The 19321-nt window shown below is 48.1% G+C and overlaps 1 protein-coding gene across 1 annotated transcript in view; it reads left to right on the forward strand.

Annotated features, from left to right (window-relative positions):
- The first annotated feature begins 13041 nt into the window (after nt 1-13041).
- LOC8040161 overlaps nt 13042-19321 on the forward strand; it is a 196462-nt gene continuing 190182 nt past the window's right edge. Inside the window, exon 1 of the mRNA XM_040211726.3 lies at nt 13042-13655. Coding sequence (XP_040067660.1) covers nt 13574-13655 — 82 coding nt within the window. The 5' untranslated portion in view covers nt 13042-13573. The remainder of the gene's footprint in view (nt 13656-19321) is intronic.

Raw genomic sequence — 19321 nt, forward strand, 5'->3', positions numbered from 1 at the left:
AGAAAGTCCGAACGCTTTTTTATTATTATTTATTTCTGAGGTCACCAGGGTCATGGGGATGCTGGGGCATTGTCACTATATGCTTCCGATTCTCCAAACCATTTTCCGATACGTCCTCTTCTCTCTTCTGAGAAGTGTTGCGTAGTCGGGGACTCGAACCAGGTGGCGTGCCAGGAGTAGAGTCAGAGCATTTTCTGCCGCAGGTCCTTAGGTAGGGATTTCTTGAGTCATTGTTTGCTGTCATCCAATGCCCGCCGCTAACCGTCTCTCTTGCCTTAGCGTACACAGTACACCCAGCCGGCAAAGCTGAGTCGCAGTCCGTTGCAGCACGAGCCTGGCGGTGTTGACTTGAAATAATAGGATGACTCACGCAGTGAAGTTCAACACATATTCGAATGCGTTTGTGGCTGCGACCGGAATATTGCATGGCTCAAGGGTTCGTCATCAGCCGACGTGAACGTGACTCGCTGCTCTGGCGATCCGAAACCCAGGAAGGAGGCCAGAAGTGCCTCGAAGTGACGTTTCGGTGGGATTTAGGGGGACATCTAATTTATTTAGAGGTCGAAGTATTTTCGCATCTCTCGTCATACAGACAGGATTTCAGGCGGTCAGTCCTTAATGGAACGTTTTTTTTTTTTTTTTTTTTTTTTTTTTTTGCTTATTGAAGATTTTTTGTCGTCCGAAACCACCACCTTCACGGCAAAGTGCCAAGCCTACGGTAAAGTAATTTCGGGATCAAAAACTTTCACTTCAAACTTCAAGCTTCATCCCAGTTGGCGTCTCAAAAAAATTTGAAAAATGTAATCAGTATTTCTGTATTTGTATTTCTGTCCTCCATAAAATGTATTCCTGTATTTGTATTTCCAAAAACTTTTTGCCTCTTTTTAAAATGTATTTCCCATACGTATCGCGATAAATTTTTAGATATATTTTAGTATGAGTATTTTAGCTACTATTTCATTGTATCCCAATGTTTGTATATCCAAATACATTTTTGAGTATTTCTGCCCAACCCTGGTTAGAGGGAGAAAGCGAAAAAATGATGTAAAAAAAATTAAATGTCATGGTTCCCGTTTCCCTGATGTAGCTCATCAGGGAATCGAGGACTGCTTTCCTGTGCTGCGGTGTTCCCTGACCACTCCTCAAGCGTCGCCTGTTTTCCTCTTCCCGAAGAGATTGGATCGCTTTCTTCCTCAGTCCTTCCAGGCCTGCACAGTCCCAGAAGAGATGGCGTAGTGTGGCTGTGTTGTTCCCGGTGAAGGCCTTGCATCCGGAGCCCTCGAGGTCGACGAGCCCGAAGCTCGCTTGCTTGGCCGGTGTGAATGCTGTTCCGGTCCTGATCCGTCGGGCTCGGACAGCTTCCGATCTGGTATAGCTCGTTGGCATGTTGTCTTCTTGTGACGGCAGCAACAAAATCCCTCCCCCCCCCCCTTCCCCCCTTATGGGCGCCCCCCCCCCCCCCCCCCGCCCCCGAAACAAAATCCTGGCTACGTGCCTGGGATATGTAGAGCCTTCTCATCTGCTTCCCAGGACTTACTTAAAGTTTTCTTTATGAGCTTAAGAGGCTGATCCCACGCCTAGCTTTTCCATATCAGGGATGCATCTCGCGCTTCTTGCCGTCTGCTCGAAGGTGACTCTAAGGATTCTGATATGTGGCTTTTTGCCGATTTCTTGTCCATTGACTTCTAGCCGTACTGAGCCTACTGTTCCTTTTCTGTGGTCCCTAGGGCGAGCGACCATTATATATTGCGTTTTCTCTGATGACGCTTCGATCCCCACCTCTACCAGGTAGGTGGCTACTTCATCTATGCCCCGCTGCATCGTGCTCTTTTGTTCCCCCAGGGATCCCCCTCGGGTCCAAAGCGTCACATCATCCGCATAAATCCCAGCCCTTCGATGACTCGAAGCCGAGCTGGGAGACCCGCCATTACCACATTGAAAAGGGTCGGCGATAGAACTGCCCCTTGTGGCACTCCTCTTTTAATCGGCGTTTTTGGGCCCATGATGCCTCCGATCTTCACCTGGAACCTCCTGTCAAGCAGGAAGTCTCGTATAAACTTCAGAGTTCTTCCACGCATGCCGCATGCCTTTGCCTCCCGGACGACCGCCCAGTGCGGCACTGAATCAAACGCCTTTGATTCAATGCCGCAGTGCCCTTTGAAAGGGCGATCACGAGCCGTGGGTCTTGTTTGTCCTTTTCGGCGAGCACCTCCTCATAAAGCAACCTGAGGCTATCTTGTGTCCCCATTGCTTCGCGGAAGCCCGTTTGCGGGGTCGAGGCGTTCGTGTTTTTCCAAATACCACTGTATCCTCCTGAGCATGATTTTCTCCTTCGTCATGCAGATATTGGATGTTAGAGATACAGGTCTCATATTTTCAATGCAATCAAGCAGCTTGCCGGGCTTGGGTATTGGGGTGACCCACAAGAGTTTCCAGGCTCCCGGAAGCACCTCTTTCCATACTATGTTGTATTTGTCGAGAAGTTTCTGCTTCGATTCTTCCGGTAGGTTTCTGAGAGCTTGGTACGTTACGCCGTCCGGGCCAGGAGCACTACCGGTCTTCGCCGTGTAGATTGCCTCGATTAATTCTCTCATATTTAGTGGGTCTTCCATTCCTTCCTCTTGTAGCGTGCGGGTGTTCAATGCCGCCGGTCTCTGGTTTACGCTATCTTCGTCTTGGGAAAGAACAATAGACCGATCTCACCAGCTATACTTTGTCTCACCTCAGTATGGACTATTGTTAGTCGCGCGTGCTAAAAGCGCGAGCTAGCCGCTTTAAATGAAGCCACGGCGGCTGCACGAGTGCTCATGCAGCAAGTGCTCTAGTCAAGGCAGTCAAGGCTGGCCGCTCGCGCTAGCACAGCCTTCGCGGTTAGTCCATGCTAGGGTGAGACGAAGTATAGTTTGAGTACGCCACCGCTGCCGAGATGCACCGTGGGAGCTGTAGTCTTCCTGCACGCGCGGCGACCCTGCTTGAGGTCTGCGCAAGCAGAGCACGAGGCGGTATGAGCTATCTCGTGAACTGGCGTCTGCCTCCTACGAACAATAGTTATGGCGGCGTCACACATGCGTGGAACGCTGGGTGAGATCGGTCTATTCCCCAGCCCGGATCGCCACCTCTGCCTCGCTGATATTGAGCTTGAGGGCCAGGTCTTGCGTAGCGTTTCTTGTCTCGCGCTTTGCTCCGTTCAGTTCATTGTAGGTTCTCCAAGCTCTTCCCAGCCAGTTTCGTGCGTTAAAGCTTGACCCGTAATGGGTCCTCCACGTCTCGCGCCCGAGCTCATTTTTCCGCATTCGGTCTTAACTGAAAAGTTCAGTATTTTCGAAGGCGTTTGGAGTGGTGTGTGTGTGTGCGGGGGGGGGGGGGGGGGGGGGGGATGTGACTGATAACTAGGGTCTCGTGTTTTCGGATAAATTCGAAAAACATCCGCCGGTAAAAGTTTCGTCTATTAGGATTTATCTGATAAACTCTGAATTTCGATGTGCCAATCCCCCCCCCCCCCACACACACACACACGCACACACACACACAAGTATATTTTACAATTAATGGTTTAATCAGCGCATAGAGTAAATGGTCCTGGGAAAATGCCACCACACTTTTGTTTCAAATTTCGGTCAGGACAATAGGTCATTGTACTATCGGGTCAAGACAAAAGTTACTGTTTGTGTTTCCGGTTTGGGTCATACTATTTGTGCCCGAGAGGAATGATAGGTTGTGTTGTGTAACTGTGAAAGCTATGGACCACAGCAATTACATAAAGTGGGGAGAGGGCAGTTGACACTTCTCTATCTAATCCTTTTCCACTCTACCTCTTGCGGCCGCGCGGTAGGTTGATGGAATAGCATGGAATGAATACAGACTTCCCATCGACTACCTCCAGTAGGTTATTAATTTTAAGGTATCGACATTTATCGAAATAACACTTGTGTGCCACTTTTGTTCTATGACAAATTAGTATTGCCAGTAGTAATGGCACCAACGCCAAGTCCAACTGAAGACAATATTAATTGATACAATCGCGGTTTTTTTTTTTTTTTGTCCAGCATACGTTTACAATTGGACATTATTTGTTTATTTTTAATAAGAAACAATGCGAAATTGAGCTCCGAATTTTGAAGAATTCGGAATCAAACAAAAATAAACTCCGATAAACTCCGCCGGCAAAAAATAAACTCGGAAAAACACTCTCCGAACTTGACGAAAACTAAACTCCGAAAACACGGAACCCTACTCATTACTGACCGTATGACCACTTCCTTTTGCAGTTTTCAGCTTGTCTGCGTGATCAGTTCAACTTTCATCAAAAGCTGCGGGGGCGCAGGGGTCTTCAGGACAAAATCTGGGTTTTTCACCTAATAGGGATTTGTGCCGAATTCTTTGTTAAAGGAAGAGAGTTTAATCGTGAAATCAAACAATGGAAATCAAGAGCGTCCGTAAATGCCGCGCATTGTTTAACACCCCCAACTTCCGTCTACTAGAGGAGGGCATAAATACGAGTGTTTTATTGCCATTTCTGCCGTCGGCGCGAGCTTATCACCTCTCGCAGTTACGAAAATGGGGGAAAACGCACCGAGTACAATGCTTGCTAATTTCTCCATTTTGATATTTGCCTCTCCGACCGAAGTGGTACTGAAGCTCATGCTCGTCCTGTGTACAAATACGAGCACACGACGATAATCTCAGATCACGATAAGGCCCCCAGTGCGTCTTACAGAACAGGTCGCGTCGGCTGCCAAAGACGGCAACAAATAAGATCAGCACCTGGTACTCAATATACATTTTACACAAACGCTTTTAATTATTGCATTTTCGTTAGCATACTGGTTTTCGTCAATAAACCGAATATAACTTAGAAGTTTATGAGTCTACAAATATTCATCGCAATAAACCGAAAACTTCTGTTTGGAATAAAAACCGAAAAAAGTGCGCGAAATTTCAAATAATACAAACCGAAAACGCCGAGCCCTAGTTGTCAATTTCATGTTTTGACGCTGTGCTGTTTTGTTGCTGTGCTGTTTTGACGCGTGCTGTTTTGACTGTGCTGTTTTGTCGCGTGCTGTTTTGTCGTGTGCCGCAACTGAAATTCCGTTCAGTTGCGGCCAAGTTTACATCGGTCAGACCGGCCGATGCTTTAATGAAGGAGCGCGCGAACATAGGCTTGCCGTACGCAAAAATACGGGTGGGCATCTTGCGGAGCACTGCAAACGATGTGGGTGCGAACCTTTGTTTGAGCGCACAAGGTTTATCAAGAAAGGGAATGAAAAAATGGAAAGAGAACTAATCGAGGCTTTCTGCATCCACAAAGCGGCTGACAGATGCGTAAGCATGCCATCTCTTTATCTGTTAACCAAAGAAATTGTGTTTCTTGAAGGATGTGTGTAATGAGAGATAGGAATTTTTATCAGTTACATGTGTTCAGGCGATTGGGATCGAGTTTGACGATGATTCGTGTTTCAATAAATCAGTTGGAAATTGGCGCCTGTCCGTGTCGTACGTGTCTCTTTTTACGGCCTGTATGTTCGCGCCTTTTAACCTTTTATTTAAAAAGGCACAAGCTTGGTTTCGACAGTTTATTATATACGAACTTATAACACCACCACTGAACACGTAAAGATAGATATGGCATTAAAAACATAGTGAAATGAGGTTTGGACAACTCTATGCACGCACTTAATACTCTCAACAGGAGGCACGTTTCCTCATTTATCTTGCACTGTTCACGTTGAGAGCTCGTAACTAAGTTTAACCATATCTATCAGAGGTGGAAGTGCGGGGCTGTGCATGTATTTTGCATTTGAATGACCGCATAAATTAATGCTCTAAGAGATTTAAAATTGAGATTTTTCGTTATAGTACATGCGCTCGCCACAAATATATTGTGCTCCACAGCTTGGCTGTCTATGTGAGGGTTAGTACGCAAGAAACTGCCACAAATTGACAGGAAAAAACGCATTAAAAATGTTATTAATTCGCTCTGTTGCAAATTGTTAGCACCATACTGACTCACTGATTTACCTTTCATCGCAGTTTGATATATTTTTGTATACCTCAGACAGCCAAACATTAATCCAGGTTTATGTTTCAAGTCGTCACACTGCACAATTAAACATCGAGGTCAACGCTTGTTCTCACACACTCTTCAATCATGCACAGGGAGTGTAGGGTGTCTACCAACCTGGAAAACCTAAACTCCTCAAGTAATGCGGATCATATTGAAAGGACAGGGTAATACCAAGGAAACCATAAAAACGTTCCTAGTCAGTAAGAATGATAAACGAAAGTGGAACGGCAGCGTGCAACGAAGCCCGATGATTGCACGTTGGTGCCGCTGCACTGAATAACATTGCTTGACACGTCACTAGGCAGCGCAGGCCATTAAGCACTCCCTGAACCAAAGTAACGGTCAACATTTTATCGAAATAGTCAGGAAAACCTTGGGAAAAATGGGTAATTTGGAATAAGTGATTTGGTAGACACCCGGTCACATCATTCAAGTGAGCGACGTCATCTAGCACTTTACAGCGAGGGTTGAATGAATCTACCATATTTTAAATAGAATGAAAAAATCAGTCTTGCATGCTGTGACACTAAAATCTTGATATTGATCCATGGAAAACTCCAAGTTCATCTAGCTGAACCTATACGTTAATTGCGGTGTCCGAGCATACGGAACGGACTTTTACACTTTATTTAAAATATGCTACATTCATTTGGTCATCGCTGTAGACAGTTTCGGCAAAGCGTGTGATAATTAAGAGGTATGTACTCGCACAATCCGGTATTCTAACGCGAGCATTGAATGGAACATATAAGACAAACTAAAGGCACTTCCTGTGGGCATAACGCAAGCGTTGTCTCATCTGCACAGCCTCGGAACTTGTTGCTTGGTTCTGCGTCTCACAGCTGCATCAAGGAGCTCAGTATTCTTTTTACGGGCAAACCAATGAAGCCTCACCCTTGCAAACAAAGCAAATAAAGCTAGGGAAATCGGCGTTCGCACCAGACTTTGACCGTCTTATGGCGAATGTGTTTTCGAGTGCATCTTGGTTGAGACGGCGAGTCAGAAAATATCTGAAACCATACTCAGATGCCAGGTGCTCACAATGCAGCATCACAGACCGAATGGTCAAGAAGAAACCGCGAATGCAAGCAGGCTGCCGTGGTCACTCGAAAACGTTAAGGCTTTCGAACATAAGAAGGCATTCTTTCAGAAACTCTTTGTGAACAGAGCCTTCGTGCATTGCAGGCACATATGCACTCTTTCCGCGTCGCTGTGAGCTGTTCAAGCTATCAAAAAGACGATCATTTTTTTCAATAAACCGGGCCGTGTGGATAGCTTCAACTGGCAATTGCTGCAAAGTAACCATGACAAACATTCAGCAGCACTGCGATTACTGAATATTTGCGCTACTAGCTTCATATGCATCTTGGAGGCAAAAGTCAAATTAAAATGCTTTTCACTGATCCCTGGCATGAATCGGATTTCAACCTGTTTGTCTTTTTCATAGGCTTCCCTGAGGAAAGAGGTTCTCAACGTGTGGTCCCCAACTTGAAAATCGCACTTGAAGAACATATTTCGTGAGCACTTCAGCAGATGCGGAACATCAAATAGAAAAAGTGGCTTCTCATTCACAGTTATGTAGGGCTTCTCAGGGGTAACAAGGCCATTAAAAAAGCAACATTTTGATTCCCTTGGTCACACACGACCGCTACTGGATCTAGGCCGGCTTCCACAAGCAAATCGTAGTACTGGAAAAGGCGGTCTCGCAAAATGCTGGCAGGCTTTCCCCCATGTGCAAAAAAAATGGCCAGGTGGCTGCTTCCATGGCGTACGAATGCCTTTAGCCATAAACACAAGACAAGAGCTTTGTTTGCGAGGTTATGGCCTCTTCCAGTGTTACTTTCTTCGAGCCCTTCGAACCTGTCCACAGAGGGGTTGTACGAGAGCTCTTTCGTGACGTGCATCTCGTCAGAGACAATGATACATGGCTTGTTTTCTGGTGAAAAAGAGGTTGCACGTCTTTTGACAAGTTCGAAAGCTTATGGGTAAAAACCAACCCTCAGGAGAATACGCTGAAGCCAAAGCTGTAACGACCTAACGGATAGGAGCCTCAACAATTGCCTACAGTGCCGGTAACCCTTAGGGCTGTGAAAGTACACGCCCAAGGCAAAAGCTTTGTTCTGGCTGCACCACCGTCTGCCGAACCTGCAACGAGGGCAGCAACGGCTGGAGACACAAGGCTACGTACACTTTCAACTATCTCAGTGTCAGTCAGCATATGACGCCGTCACTGCAGTCGTCGCTGGAGTCTCTTGTTGTGTTTCCGAAGCTGTCCAAGTTTGGCCCTCAACACGTCCATCTTCCCCTTGCCCTCGGTGCGGGTGGCACAGGACCCTGCAAGGGGAAAGTAAGAGCAACTATGAAACGTCTCGAGAATTAATGAAATAAACAATATGCCTCCGCTGTGGAAAATGTGGAAGTACAAGTAAACTTTGTGCATTATGACAGACACCTACGTTGGTGAGAAACTGTAGAAGTCGAAGTCACCGACGCATCAATCGGTAGGGGAAGGTTCGGGCGCCCACACATAATTTCCTCCAGACGGCAGACCATGTCCATTCATCTTGTATGTGTGATCCACTACAAAAAACAAAACAAAGGAAACAAAGTGACAGAGTGGTTGAAGAAGCTGAACCAGCTATAGGCGGTCAAGTACTATGCAAAAAGTAATCTTCAAAGACTGTCCTAAACAATGCAAGCTATCAAAACTTACCATGAACTCTGGTTGGAGGGCTGGTCTTCGAGCTACAGGTCACAGACGCGTGAGACTGCTTCCCACATCTGCGAAGCAATGACGAGGCAAATAAAAAATCTGTCAAGAACATTAGTCATTCTGTTTTAATGTAAAAACATGGTCATAGATGTTTTGCATGTTTCCCAAGAAAGCACAAGTACAGGGAACACACTCTATCATAGAAAGGATGGCTACTGTGCGGCAGTCCAAAATATACAAGAAACATGGCCTGCAACACTTCTCCGCCAATATGCAATTGCTTTACCTTGTTCCGTAGTGCGGTGCGTGTGACACAATAATGATGTAGGCCCACCGGTGCTACTGCTGCTGACCAGCTCGCCCTCGCTGATCAATTGGCCAGGGCTGCTGCTCCGTACGGCATGTTTGGCACCTATGCAAAGTTAAGCACACACGTTATGTACACTGAAACAGTTCCTTGCATCTGCATATGAAATACCTTCTGAATAAGCTAACCTTCTCAGTAATAATGAAAACAGGTTTTTGTACTTAACTTCAGTGGTGAAATATGTTGGTATTGCATGACGACGCAGCCTTCCTCGATAAAGAAATGGAGGTCTTGAAGTGCCTGGAGCATACCGCCCGTTCCCGCAGCTGCTGTGGTGTCTTGTTCTGTAGGCTTGTGTTCCGGCCGAACTAAACCCAGACCCTCCGCCTGAACGTGAAGCAGTGTATTGCTTTACATACCCTGGGCTAAAGTGGACATTTTAGAAAGAAACAAGATTGCACAATAGTGTTAGCGGTGAACCAGGGACATTTTTGTACTTGGTCTACCGTCTGGGTCCAGCGAACGCCATGAGCGCGGAGCAGACCTCTGTGCCCGTGAGGTTAGATAGGTCCACAACGCAGACGATTACATTACTAGATTCCCGAGCATGATATCTACAGCAAGTAGACCTGATGTCGCCAGCATGTTAGAGGGACGACACCAAACGCGTTTTAAGTAATAAGGATGTTTTAATGTTATTCACACCATAATATGAAAGTTCGCTAAAACTGAAATGTTCAGTCATTGTCTCTTATTAGGTTTTTGGGGTCGCGCAGCCGTTCGGCAGAGGTCAAGCAAAGCCGTCACTAATATTTGAGATTAGTTTCGTCTCGCGCAGGCTTGGAACGAAGACTGGGCCCAAAAAAAGCTCGATCAGCGGGTGCCTATTACTAAATGAGCATGCATGAGGGCCCATAGAAGAGGTCAAGAACTTACCAGACATCACCGGACAACGGACATCAGGACATCAGACATAGTTGCAGCGGACACAGCTGCTACCTTGCAGAGTCCACAGGAAAATGATGGAGTGTGATGCCAGCGGTGCAGTCATCACTTGGGCATCGCGCTTCCGAGCAGCGTCTCTTGACATGCGGCAGGCGCATCGTCCTGACGAACGGAGCCTTGAACGCGCCCGGCGGGCGCTCGACTACAAAACCCGCAGAACGGCGCAATAGGCTTTAACTAGTACAAACCGTTTTGCACTCGGACACGTGGGAAAACTTAAGACGACGAATTCGTTAAACGATTGCAAAGTGAAAGTTTGACGGGAGCTACAGAAATGCAGGCACACTGGCGAACGCAAACAATGCAAACACCAGGCGTATCAGGACTGTGAACTCCTGCTGACGGCGAAAAATAGCGACGTTGTAGATGCCGCAACGAGTATGCACAAAATAATACATATTAAACATAACCTAAAAAATCACCCAACTGAACATGCCTAAACTAAGTTCTTATGAATAAATAATACTTTGATTTAAAGCAAACTCTATTAAACACCAAAATTGTCTCTTTAATGTTTTATCAGCTTAGTGTTTGGCCGCGCAAAACACAGTCGCGCTGCGGTAGCGCGGCCTCCAGGTGATGACGCGGACGATTGGTTTTGGGCCGCTTTTTTGCTCCACTTTTGCGACCCATATGGATTGACCTTGTGGTATCCAGGAGTTGTCCTCCATATTTTCCGCCAAAGGGGCGGCTTCTGTCCCGTTTAATTTTAGCATTCTGGCTCTTTAGGGGGGGTCTTTGTCAATTGTGCTGCTTGAGTTAGCGTGGCATATTCTTGTCCAAGGCTTGAGCTCACCGTCTCTGCTGCGGCTGGTTACGCGCATTTTTCCTTGCTGTGCGGTAGCGAGGTAGGTCAAGAAGCTTACAAAGAGCCTTCCGATATCTTCCCTCGCAACTCCAAATTCTTTGAATTTGCTGAGGCTATTCCGGTCCAGTATAATTTGAAGGCCTTCCATCGATGGGCCCGCCGTGGTCGCGGTTGTCCCTGTAGCGGCAGCCCGAGTTTCCGTGCCTCGTATTCCAGACGCTAGGTTTAGCGAGGTGTCCATAGTCTCGGGTTCCATATTCACCAAACTGGTCCCTCCCGGATCCAAAATCGACGGTCGGAGAGTAACGAAGGGTTCCCCTTGATCCATGGGGCCCTTTTCCGGGGCGCGAGTGGCTTTTAAACTCGGCGTTATAAATATATGTCGGCGGAGCGAGGAAAAACGGATCCGTTAGAACGAGCGCTTCGTCGTCGTCCCCACGCTTTGCCGCGTTCGCACTGCGAGAATTAAATTGAAAACGCTCTCTGTGGTTTGAGTTGCTCCTTCTCTGTAAAATCTGGTCTCTCTACGCAAGAGCACTCCGTTTCGTATAGACTCGTCAAGCGGCGAAGACTGCGGTCTCCTTTAGAGCCAATCGGGGCGTCAGAGAGAGGCACGTGACGACGTGTCGTCGTCGGAGTGCTCCCCTCCTGCGGAGAGCTGACACATGCTTCGTCGCTCTCATTGGTCCGAGGTGGCCGTAGCGTTTGCTCGCTTCCCGAGCCTTGCCGGTGGGTCTCCGTTGGGGCAGTTTCGCGTGAACGGAGAACCGACGCTATATTCTTTTCTTTTTACGAACCTACCACCGGGGCTAGACTTTTCCTCGAAGAGCGAGCGCACGCGCAGATTACAAAGGGCATCGAGAGGACCCGCGGTTTTATGTGGCGACGAGACGGAGTCACCACGCTGTGCATAGTCACGTGACTGGAGAGGAGAGCCTGACGAGTCCAACCGGGGGCGTAGCCAGGGGGAAAGCTTATCGGGCTGAAGCCCCATAAGCTTTCCCCTGGCTATGCCTCGGAGTCCAACCTTCCAACACACCTGTGGCGTTTGGAACAAGGGGGGTCCCCCCCTCTTTATCTCCGTATTCGACCTAAACGAAGCAACAACTTCTCAATTCGCGTTTACTGCTGAACAAATTTTTCGGCGTTTTAGGCTCGATAATGACTGATCATCACTTTCTCGAGTCAGGCTACTGTCTCGCGTATACGTAAAGAAAAGGTAATGAATGCATGTTGATTAGTTGCATCTTTCATGATTAAACGCATTTTTTGTTTATTAGCTAATGTCTCCAATAATGCGCGTACTTTGAAAATTGCTCGGTAAAAGAGATATGCTCTTTGTTGAGTATATTAAGGTTGTCTGAATTTCTCGACCTAGTCTCGGTTATGCGCTTCAGTCGCACAGCCCTGGATTCGTCTCTTATCCTTTTACACCAGCTCTCTACTCACGTGTACGTTCGAACAAACGCTAGAACAACACGGGAATTTATAATTTTGTTGAAAAAAAAAAAGAAGAAAACATAAAGAACTTGACCGCAGTCAGTACTCAAACAGTATAATAATTATAGAAAAAATTTAAAAAACACAGTGACGCTTTTTTTTTTTTTGGAGGGGGGGGGGGGGTAGTCAAGATCTCACAGCGTGCGTGGCAGCTGGGGCCCTGGGGACGTTTGTCCCCTCCCGGATGTCATGCGACACGGCATTGGATGGGCTCCAGTGACGAGCGTTGAGGACATTTCAAAGCAAACTAACTTGCCACTGTCGAAACATACATAAAAAAAAAAAGAACTCGAACAAGGTAAACAAGTAAAAATATGTAACGACGAGCCCGTCGGAGTTATAAATCCCCCCGGAAAGTGGGCGATATCTGTCCGTTCTGTCCGGCGACGAAGACCAGATTAAATCCCAGATCGATGGGATGGGCGGTCATTCGGACGAGACGGGAGCCCAAACGCTCGGCGGGCGCACAGCCCTCCAGACGACAACGGGACAGCTGCTGGCCGGAGTAGGGCTGCAGTGTGGCGAGGAGGACGTCCCGAGAGAGAGCTCGGCTGTTCGGACGTTCGGGCCGGCAACGCCGACAGCCGCTAGGGAGCCACGACGCCGCGTGCCCCGCAGCGCCGCCGCCGGCGCGATAGCAGACGACAGCGACAAGAGCAGACGCGCGTGCCAGTCCAAAACAACGCGAAGACGGCACACTTTCGGCGCGGCTGCCGATCGCACGAACATCGCGTGCCCTGCGGAATCGTGCGCCGCACGGAAACAACCTCCGTCGAACAGTCCGGAAACCGACGAAAGCGGCGCGGTGTCGTCGATTCTCTCGTGAAGTGTGCGGCGTTCGAGTGAACTGCGGCCAGTCTGGAACGACGCACCATCTGCTGCGACGGCTACGTCCGTGGGATTCATTCGGAACGGACCGAGCGACAACGCGTACATCGTTGCCGGAGAGCTGCACGTTCGGCGTGTGCCGAGGCGCGTGGGTGTGTGCGCTCAGTTTTACGCAAACAAGCGTCGCCTTGTTTGTCGTGTTTCGTGAGCTTGGGTGGAGGCCGCTTTCAAGGTTAATGGATGCCGAGTGTTGGTTGTTGCCGGGGCATCTCGGCTGCCCGTGTCGCATCGCCGTGGTCGCGGAAGTGAAAACGTGTTCTCCGCGCGATTAATTGGAGCGGCGACAGGATGGGCCCGCTGGGTGACGCCGAGGCAGCTTCGACCGTCGCCGAGGATTCCGACGACTCTGTAAAGTGGGAGGATTTTTTCGGTGAGTACCTCGTTGTTTGGCCCTAACTGGCCCGCTGTGGTGTGGAAATAGTATATTTGACGATCACTCGCGCACGATGCCCCGCTAAGCTAGACGGACTTGGCAACAGAAGGGGGGCCAACGGTATCGAAGCACGCACTCAACGACTTGGCCGAAAAATAAAGCAACTCAAAGTTTGTTTGTTGTTTTTGCCAAAAAGCAGGGCCCATGTGGTTCTCACTTCTTTGGTCGTTAAATACATACGTTTCAACTCAACTGTCGCGAACACTGGAGTAGGCACTTCCTGATCGATGCTGTCGCTTCCGTAATCCCCTAAAACCTGCACATAAGTACCAATATATAGTGCCGCATGCACCAGGGAGGATGAATGAAAGACGGCGGACTTTGCCTGGATCGAACTTAGCAAAAACCTCCACAAATTTGCGCAGCACTGTGAAGGTAGACTCTAGTAAACAAGTACTTGAATGTCTCGAATTAATGTATGAGTGCACGTAAGATCATATGAGACCTTATATCCGCATTACAGTAGAACTGCTGTAAGTCCTTATTTATCTATAAGAAAAAACGTAGGATTTTTTTTTTCTTTTTTAAGTAAGGTTGATTGTGCATATATAAATGCGGATTGATGAATAAAAGAACAGCCAAGTTTGCCTGGATGTTTGCCCTGGAAGAAATGCTTATTAATTACACACAGTGGCCTCAGAGAAGGGGGGGGGGGGGGGGCGGCGGCGGACCGCCCCGGGTGCAGCGCTCAGGGGGCTGTCGCGGCGGGTCACGAGAGTGGAGGGGGGGGGGGGGGGGGGGGGGGGGGGAGGGGGGGGGGAGTCGCGGCGGGCAACGCGACAGCGCCGGGGGGGGGGGGGGGGGAATGTCCCGGCGGGCTGTCCCCCCCCCCCCCCCCCCCCCGGGTGCCGCTGACCCTCGTGACGCCACTGATTAGACATCACGGCGAAACTATTAGTTAATATTCCTCTGCATGGACATAATGTTTTGTTTTAAATCTATGGCGCTTATGCATACCTGCAAGCTCAAAACTGTAAAACCTGATGTTTAATGAATAAAAAGTAACCTGCGTTACTTTTTATCGGTAACAATATCGTGCTTCTTTTATTTGCAACGAACCTGTAACGCATCCCGTCGCTTCTTTGTAACGCCTATAACACTGCCTTACTGCCACACTAGACCTGTCTGGTAAGAACAAAGAAATTAAAAAAAAAGGAAACGAATCGTTGTCTAGTCCGCACGGATCGTCCAGGTCATCTCGTCGGGCAATTTGTCGAACAAGCCAGTTTGTAGTAGGGGATCTCTTCGGAAGAGCAGTTTGTAGTAAGGTCATCAGGCTGCTTTAGGTGGGAGATGGAATGCAAGAGACAGCAATATTATTACACTTGGCAACAAACGCTCTTTTGGGACATTTGGACAAATTGTTCTTGGACGGGTAGCCATTCTCAGCGAGTTGACCTTCGTGCAAATTGGCCTAGGACGAGCTGGCCTCATCGGCAAGTCGTATAGGCTGTGCGGGCGATCTCCAGCTGCACAGCGTACAATGTCAACCTTAACACAAATGTGGTCTGCGGACCATAGTTCGGCAAATACGCTATTTTCTGTGAGGTAGCAATTTCGCAGTGATAAGTATAACGTATAATAACCATGATGGTAAAAAAAGTTGTACTTTTTTTTCAAGATTGATTAATTGGGTCCTAAGCGCCTGAAGACTGAAATTGAAAATTATCGTTTGGTGTGTGCCCTGAATGATGTAGCGCACTCACACACTGTACAGTGGTGCAAAGAGCCGAAGAAGCCACAGAATCGTCCGGTGTCGACCATCATGCTGGCGGCCAGAAGAACCGCGTGAGCCGGGCATTGGCCGTTTGCGAGAATAGCGGCTAGGCTTGATAGCGCTGACTTGTTTTAAACCCTATCTTTTATTTCTTGACCCTAGGTGAATACTTATTTCATCGCGCACGTCACGATCCTCACGAAACCATCACGCCCGTCACGTCGCAGCCTCCAGATTTCTGTACTAATATCGCGCGAATGCCGACTGGTCTGTTAATGACCGCCTTATCGCGGCCTGAAACAGCGAGTCGGCGAGGCCAGGCGCCTGCCTTCTGCCCAGACTTGTACACGTTACTGAAAAAAAAAAGTAACCGATTACAGTTACAATTACTCTACTGTAAAAAGTAAGTGATTAGAATTACAATTACAGCCTCCAAAGTAATCGAACAATTACTCTAAAGTAATACATTACTTCCCACGTTACTTTTCATTCAGTTCTTTTATTACGGTAACATAATCCTTGGGGCCTCGAGCTCAGTTGTGCCGAAAAAAAAAAGAAAGCCTCGACCGTCGTTGCTTAGAGCTGAGTGAGTGACGCGAACACAGCCAATCCCTCTTGTGAAATTAAATGAAAAAGAGCGCCGTTTAAATGCACTACTCGCAAGAGGCTGAATAAGGTCGTTTTTCGTGCCCAAACGTAGCCTCCGGTGTAAAAAAAAAAAATATGAAATGTGTCCAGGAAACAAAGAAGCGGTTTCGAAAAAAACATTGACCCTTGCTCAGAGCCGAGTGACTCCAGCACATTTAACGCCTCCCCCCTTCCCCCCCCCCCCCCCCCCCAAAAAAAAAAGGAGAAGAAATTGGGAAAACTTGTGATGGGTGATTTTGTAATCAATTACAGCAAAAAAGTAACCCGATTACAGGGGTCGTTACTCCTTAAAGAAAGTAATGCAAGCGTTACAAAATTACAGTAAAATGTAATCGATTACAAGTAATCCATTACTCGTAAAGGCGCGTTCACACTCTTGCAACCGAGTACGACCGAGAAAGACTTCTTGGGACCGGATGCACTGAGCGGAGCTGGTCCTAAGAGATCGCAAAAGGCTTAAAAACCGGTTTGGTCTCTCTCGGTCGCACTCGGTTGCAAAAGTGTGAACGGGCCTTAACGCGTTAAGGCTCGTTCACACTCTTGCAACCGAGTACGACCGAGAGAGGCAAGACCGGTTTTTAATCCTTTTACGACGTCTTAGGACCAGCTCCGCGGCAGCGCGCCCGGTTCTAAGAGGTCGCAAGAGGCTTAAAAACCGGATTGGTCTCTCTCGGTCGTACTCGGTTGCAAGAGTGTGAACGGGCCTTCAGGTACAAGTCTGCTTCTGCCACACGCGCGTAGTCCCGCAGACCCGGTCTTCCCGCCGCGAAAAGGCGCTCGTCTACAGACCAGTCGGCGTTCGCGCGACATTCTTCCAAATATCTGAAAGCTGTACACGGGATCAAGCCTTATGCGCCAGAACTACAGACGCTTGAAGCAGGCGCCAAAGTGAGCCGCCATTGCCGAACTTCTCTTGTCGAGATCCCGAGCCACCAGAAAGGCCGATGCTGGGAAGAACAACGACACGGTAGAATTTGAAATGGAAATGACCTGGTAATGACGAGGTGAAGTAAACGGAATAAAAGGAAACAAAAATTGAAGGTCGGGTATGGCGTTACAAGACCTTCTGCTACACACAATGGCGGAGGAACCGACAGCGCTGAACGTGAAAATTGTAAAACGAGAAAAATTACAAAGGCAAAGACTAAAACTGGTGCATGCCTGCGCTTGGTCGGTCTAGCACCAGTGGTTCTCAACCACTAATGTTTCGCAGACCCCTCGTGGATCGGCGGAGATAATGGCGGACCCGGTTCGTGGTGAGGGGAAGGAAAACGTATAGGTTAATTATAATAATGATTTATTGAATACATATAATAAAGGGCTAGTGTGAAGTAGACTTCTCTCGCTGATATACACACGAGGAAACTCACCCAAAAATCGGAATGTTTTTGTCTCGATAAAAAAAATAGAACTTTTCTTGCAGGGCTTCGCGGACCCCCATTTGAGAACCAGTGGTCTATCCTATAATAGCATACGCATCGGCAGACAAAGGAGCGCCTTGAGGTTGCGCTTCTTGGCGCTGCCTGTTCGCATCCATCGTCTCGATAGCATTGCTTGTGCCGTGTCGTCCGTGTCCGCCATTGTCCAGGGATTCCAGAGCCTTCCAATAGTGAGGGCAGGCTCTCGAAAGATGTCTAACGGTCCTCCGGAATCTCCGGCCGCTGATGGGAGAAGGATATTTAGGGGTATTTACTTTTACGCGATGAAGATTTGCTTACTAAGTAGGATTCCCTGTTTTCGGGGTTTACTTTTCGTCCAATTGGGAGGGGGTTCACAGATTTGGTGTTCTTCGGTGTCGATTTTCGGTCTGGGACCAAACGTCCTACCGATGACGTATACCCGGTCAAAGAAACTTACAAAAAGCAGCGTAAGAAGCGTCGGAAAGGGATACTGATTTTGGGACAAGTCGCGTGTCCCATAGCAGCCGTCACTCTTCAACTTTCCTATGGCGCACGGCCACGAAACGAGTCAACGGGGGGGATCAGGAAGCGACGATAAGACCGACTTTTCGCTCTTGTCTCTTCCCATTCCGATGGTAACGAGAAAACGCTTGATGGGCAAAACTGTCGGCAACAGCCCGAAGGCTTTGTCCCCGTGGTGAGGCAGTGACTGATGACGCTCACAAGACCCAAGCTCCGCTTTAGTGGGTCTGCATTTGACTTGGTGGATTTCCGCGTGAACGATATGTTCTTCGGTTCAAGAGGTCAATAATTTTGTTTCTTGCTTATTTTTTTTTTTTTTTTTTTTGCCTTGGAATTATTTTTACGTTCGGTTGTTTGTCCCTTTGCGTCCGTGTATTTTGCCGCTATATTTAGCGGGGAAATTGACGTTACGTGTCCATCGCAACAATTCAGCTCCCCGCTAAATGTAGCGAAAAAGTTGACGTCACTTGTGCTATACACGTATTGTAAAACCCTTAATGTTCGCAAGCCCTAAATTTTCGGGAATTTCGCGAATTGAAAAATTTTGCAAAATTTAAGGGCAGCGAAAATTTCTATTCTTGAGTGTTTCAATGCAGGCGTCTGGGATTCGCGAAATTTGGTGGTCGCGAGTAGGTCCTCTGTGACCGATTCGCAAAAAACAGGGGCCGCGAAAATAAAGGACTTTACGGTATTCAGTTTCCTCTCTGAATTTAGCGGGAAAATGAATACATATTCATAGAGTTCTCGTAAAACCGTTTTCCCACCTCCACTCCCCGGAATGAAAACGCCACTACTGCGCATGCGCGGCGCTAGTCCTCCCTGCAAATTCCCGGACCTCGTAGCGGATTGCGGAGAACATTGCGGGACAGCGGAAACAATTGACGAAAGCTCTCGGATATCTTTTTGGCTTTCCGGAACGGCGGTTTCACATCTTCTAAACGAATGGAAACGATCGTTCCTCGTTCCATGCATCAGTTTGAAGGACTTGGGTGATAAAGGTCGCTGCAAGTATGTTTTTATTGCTCGTTTGGGAAAGAATCTCGAGCGCAATCTTGACTCATTCGATCATTTCTTTACTTTTTCTGGCCTATTTTTGTTCCTCTATCCACGTCCGTGATTTCTCGATCGCCGTGGTCGGTCGGGGCGCTTCTTTTGTCCTCCCGTCTCTTTTGACGGTTTCTCCTCGGGCGGTCTTCGAGCTCTAGATGACCCGATGGAAGAGACCACTCGCTGCATATACTCTGGGAGGGGCGGAACCGGTGCCTGTGCTTATGCCTGCATGCCTGCCAGCTTGTTTCTTGGTTTCTTTGGGCATG

Source organism: Ixodes scapularis, unplaced genomic scaffold (genome assembly GCF_016920785.2).
Source record: "Ixodes scapularis isolate PalLabHiFi unplaced genomic scaffold, ASM1692078v2 PGA_scaffold10__122_contigs__length_95168666, whole genome shotgun sequence".
NCBI lineage: Eukaryota > Metazoa > Arthropoda > Arachnida > Ixodida > Ixodidae > Ixodes > Ixodes scapularis.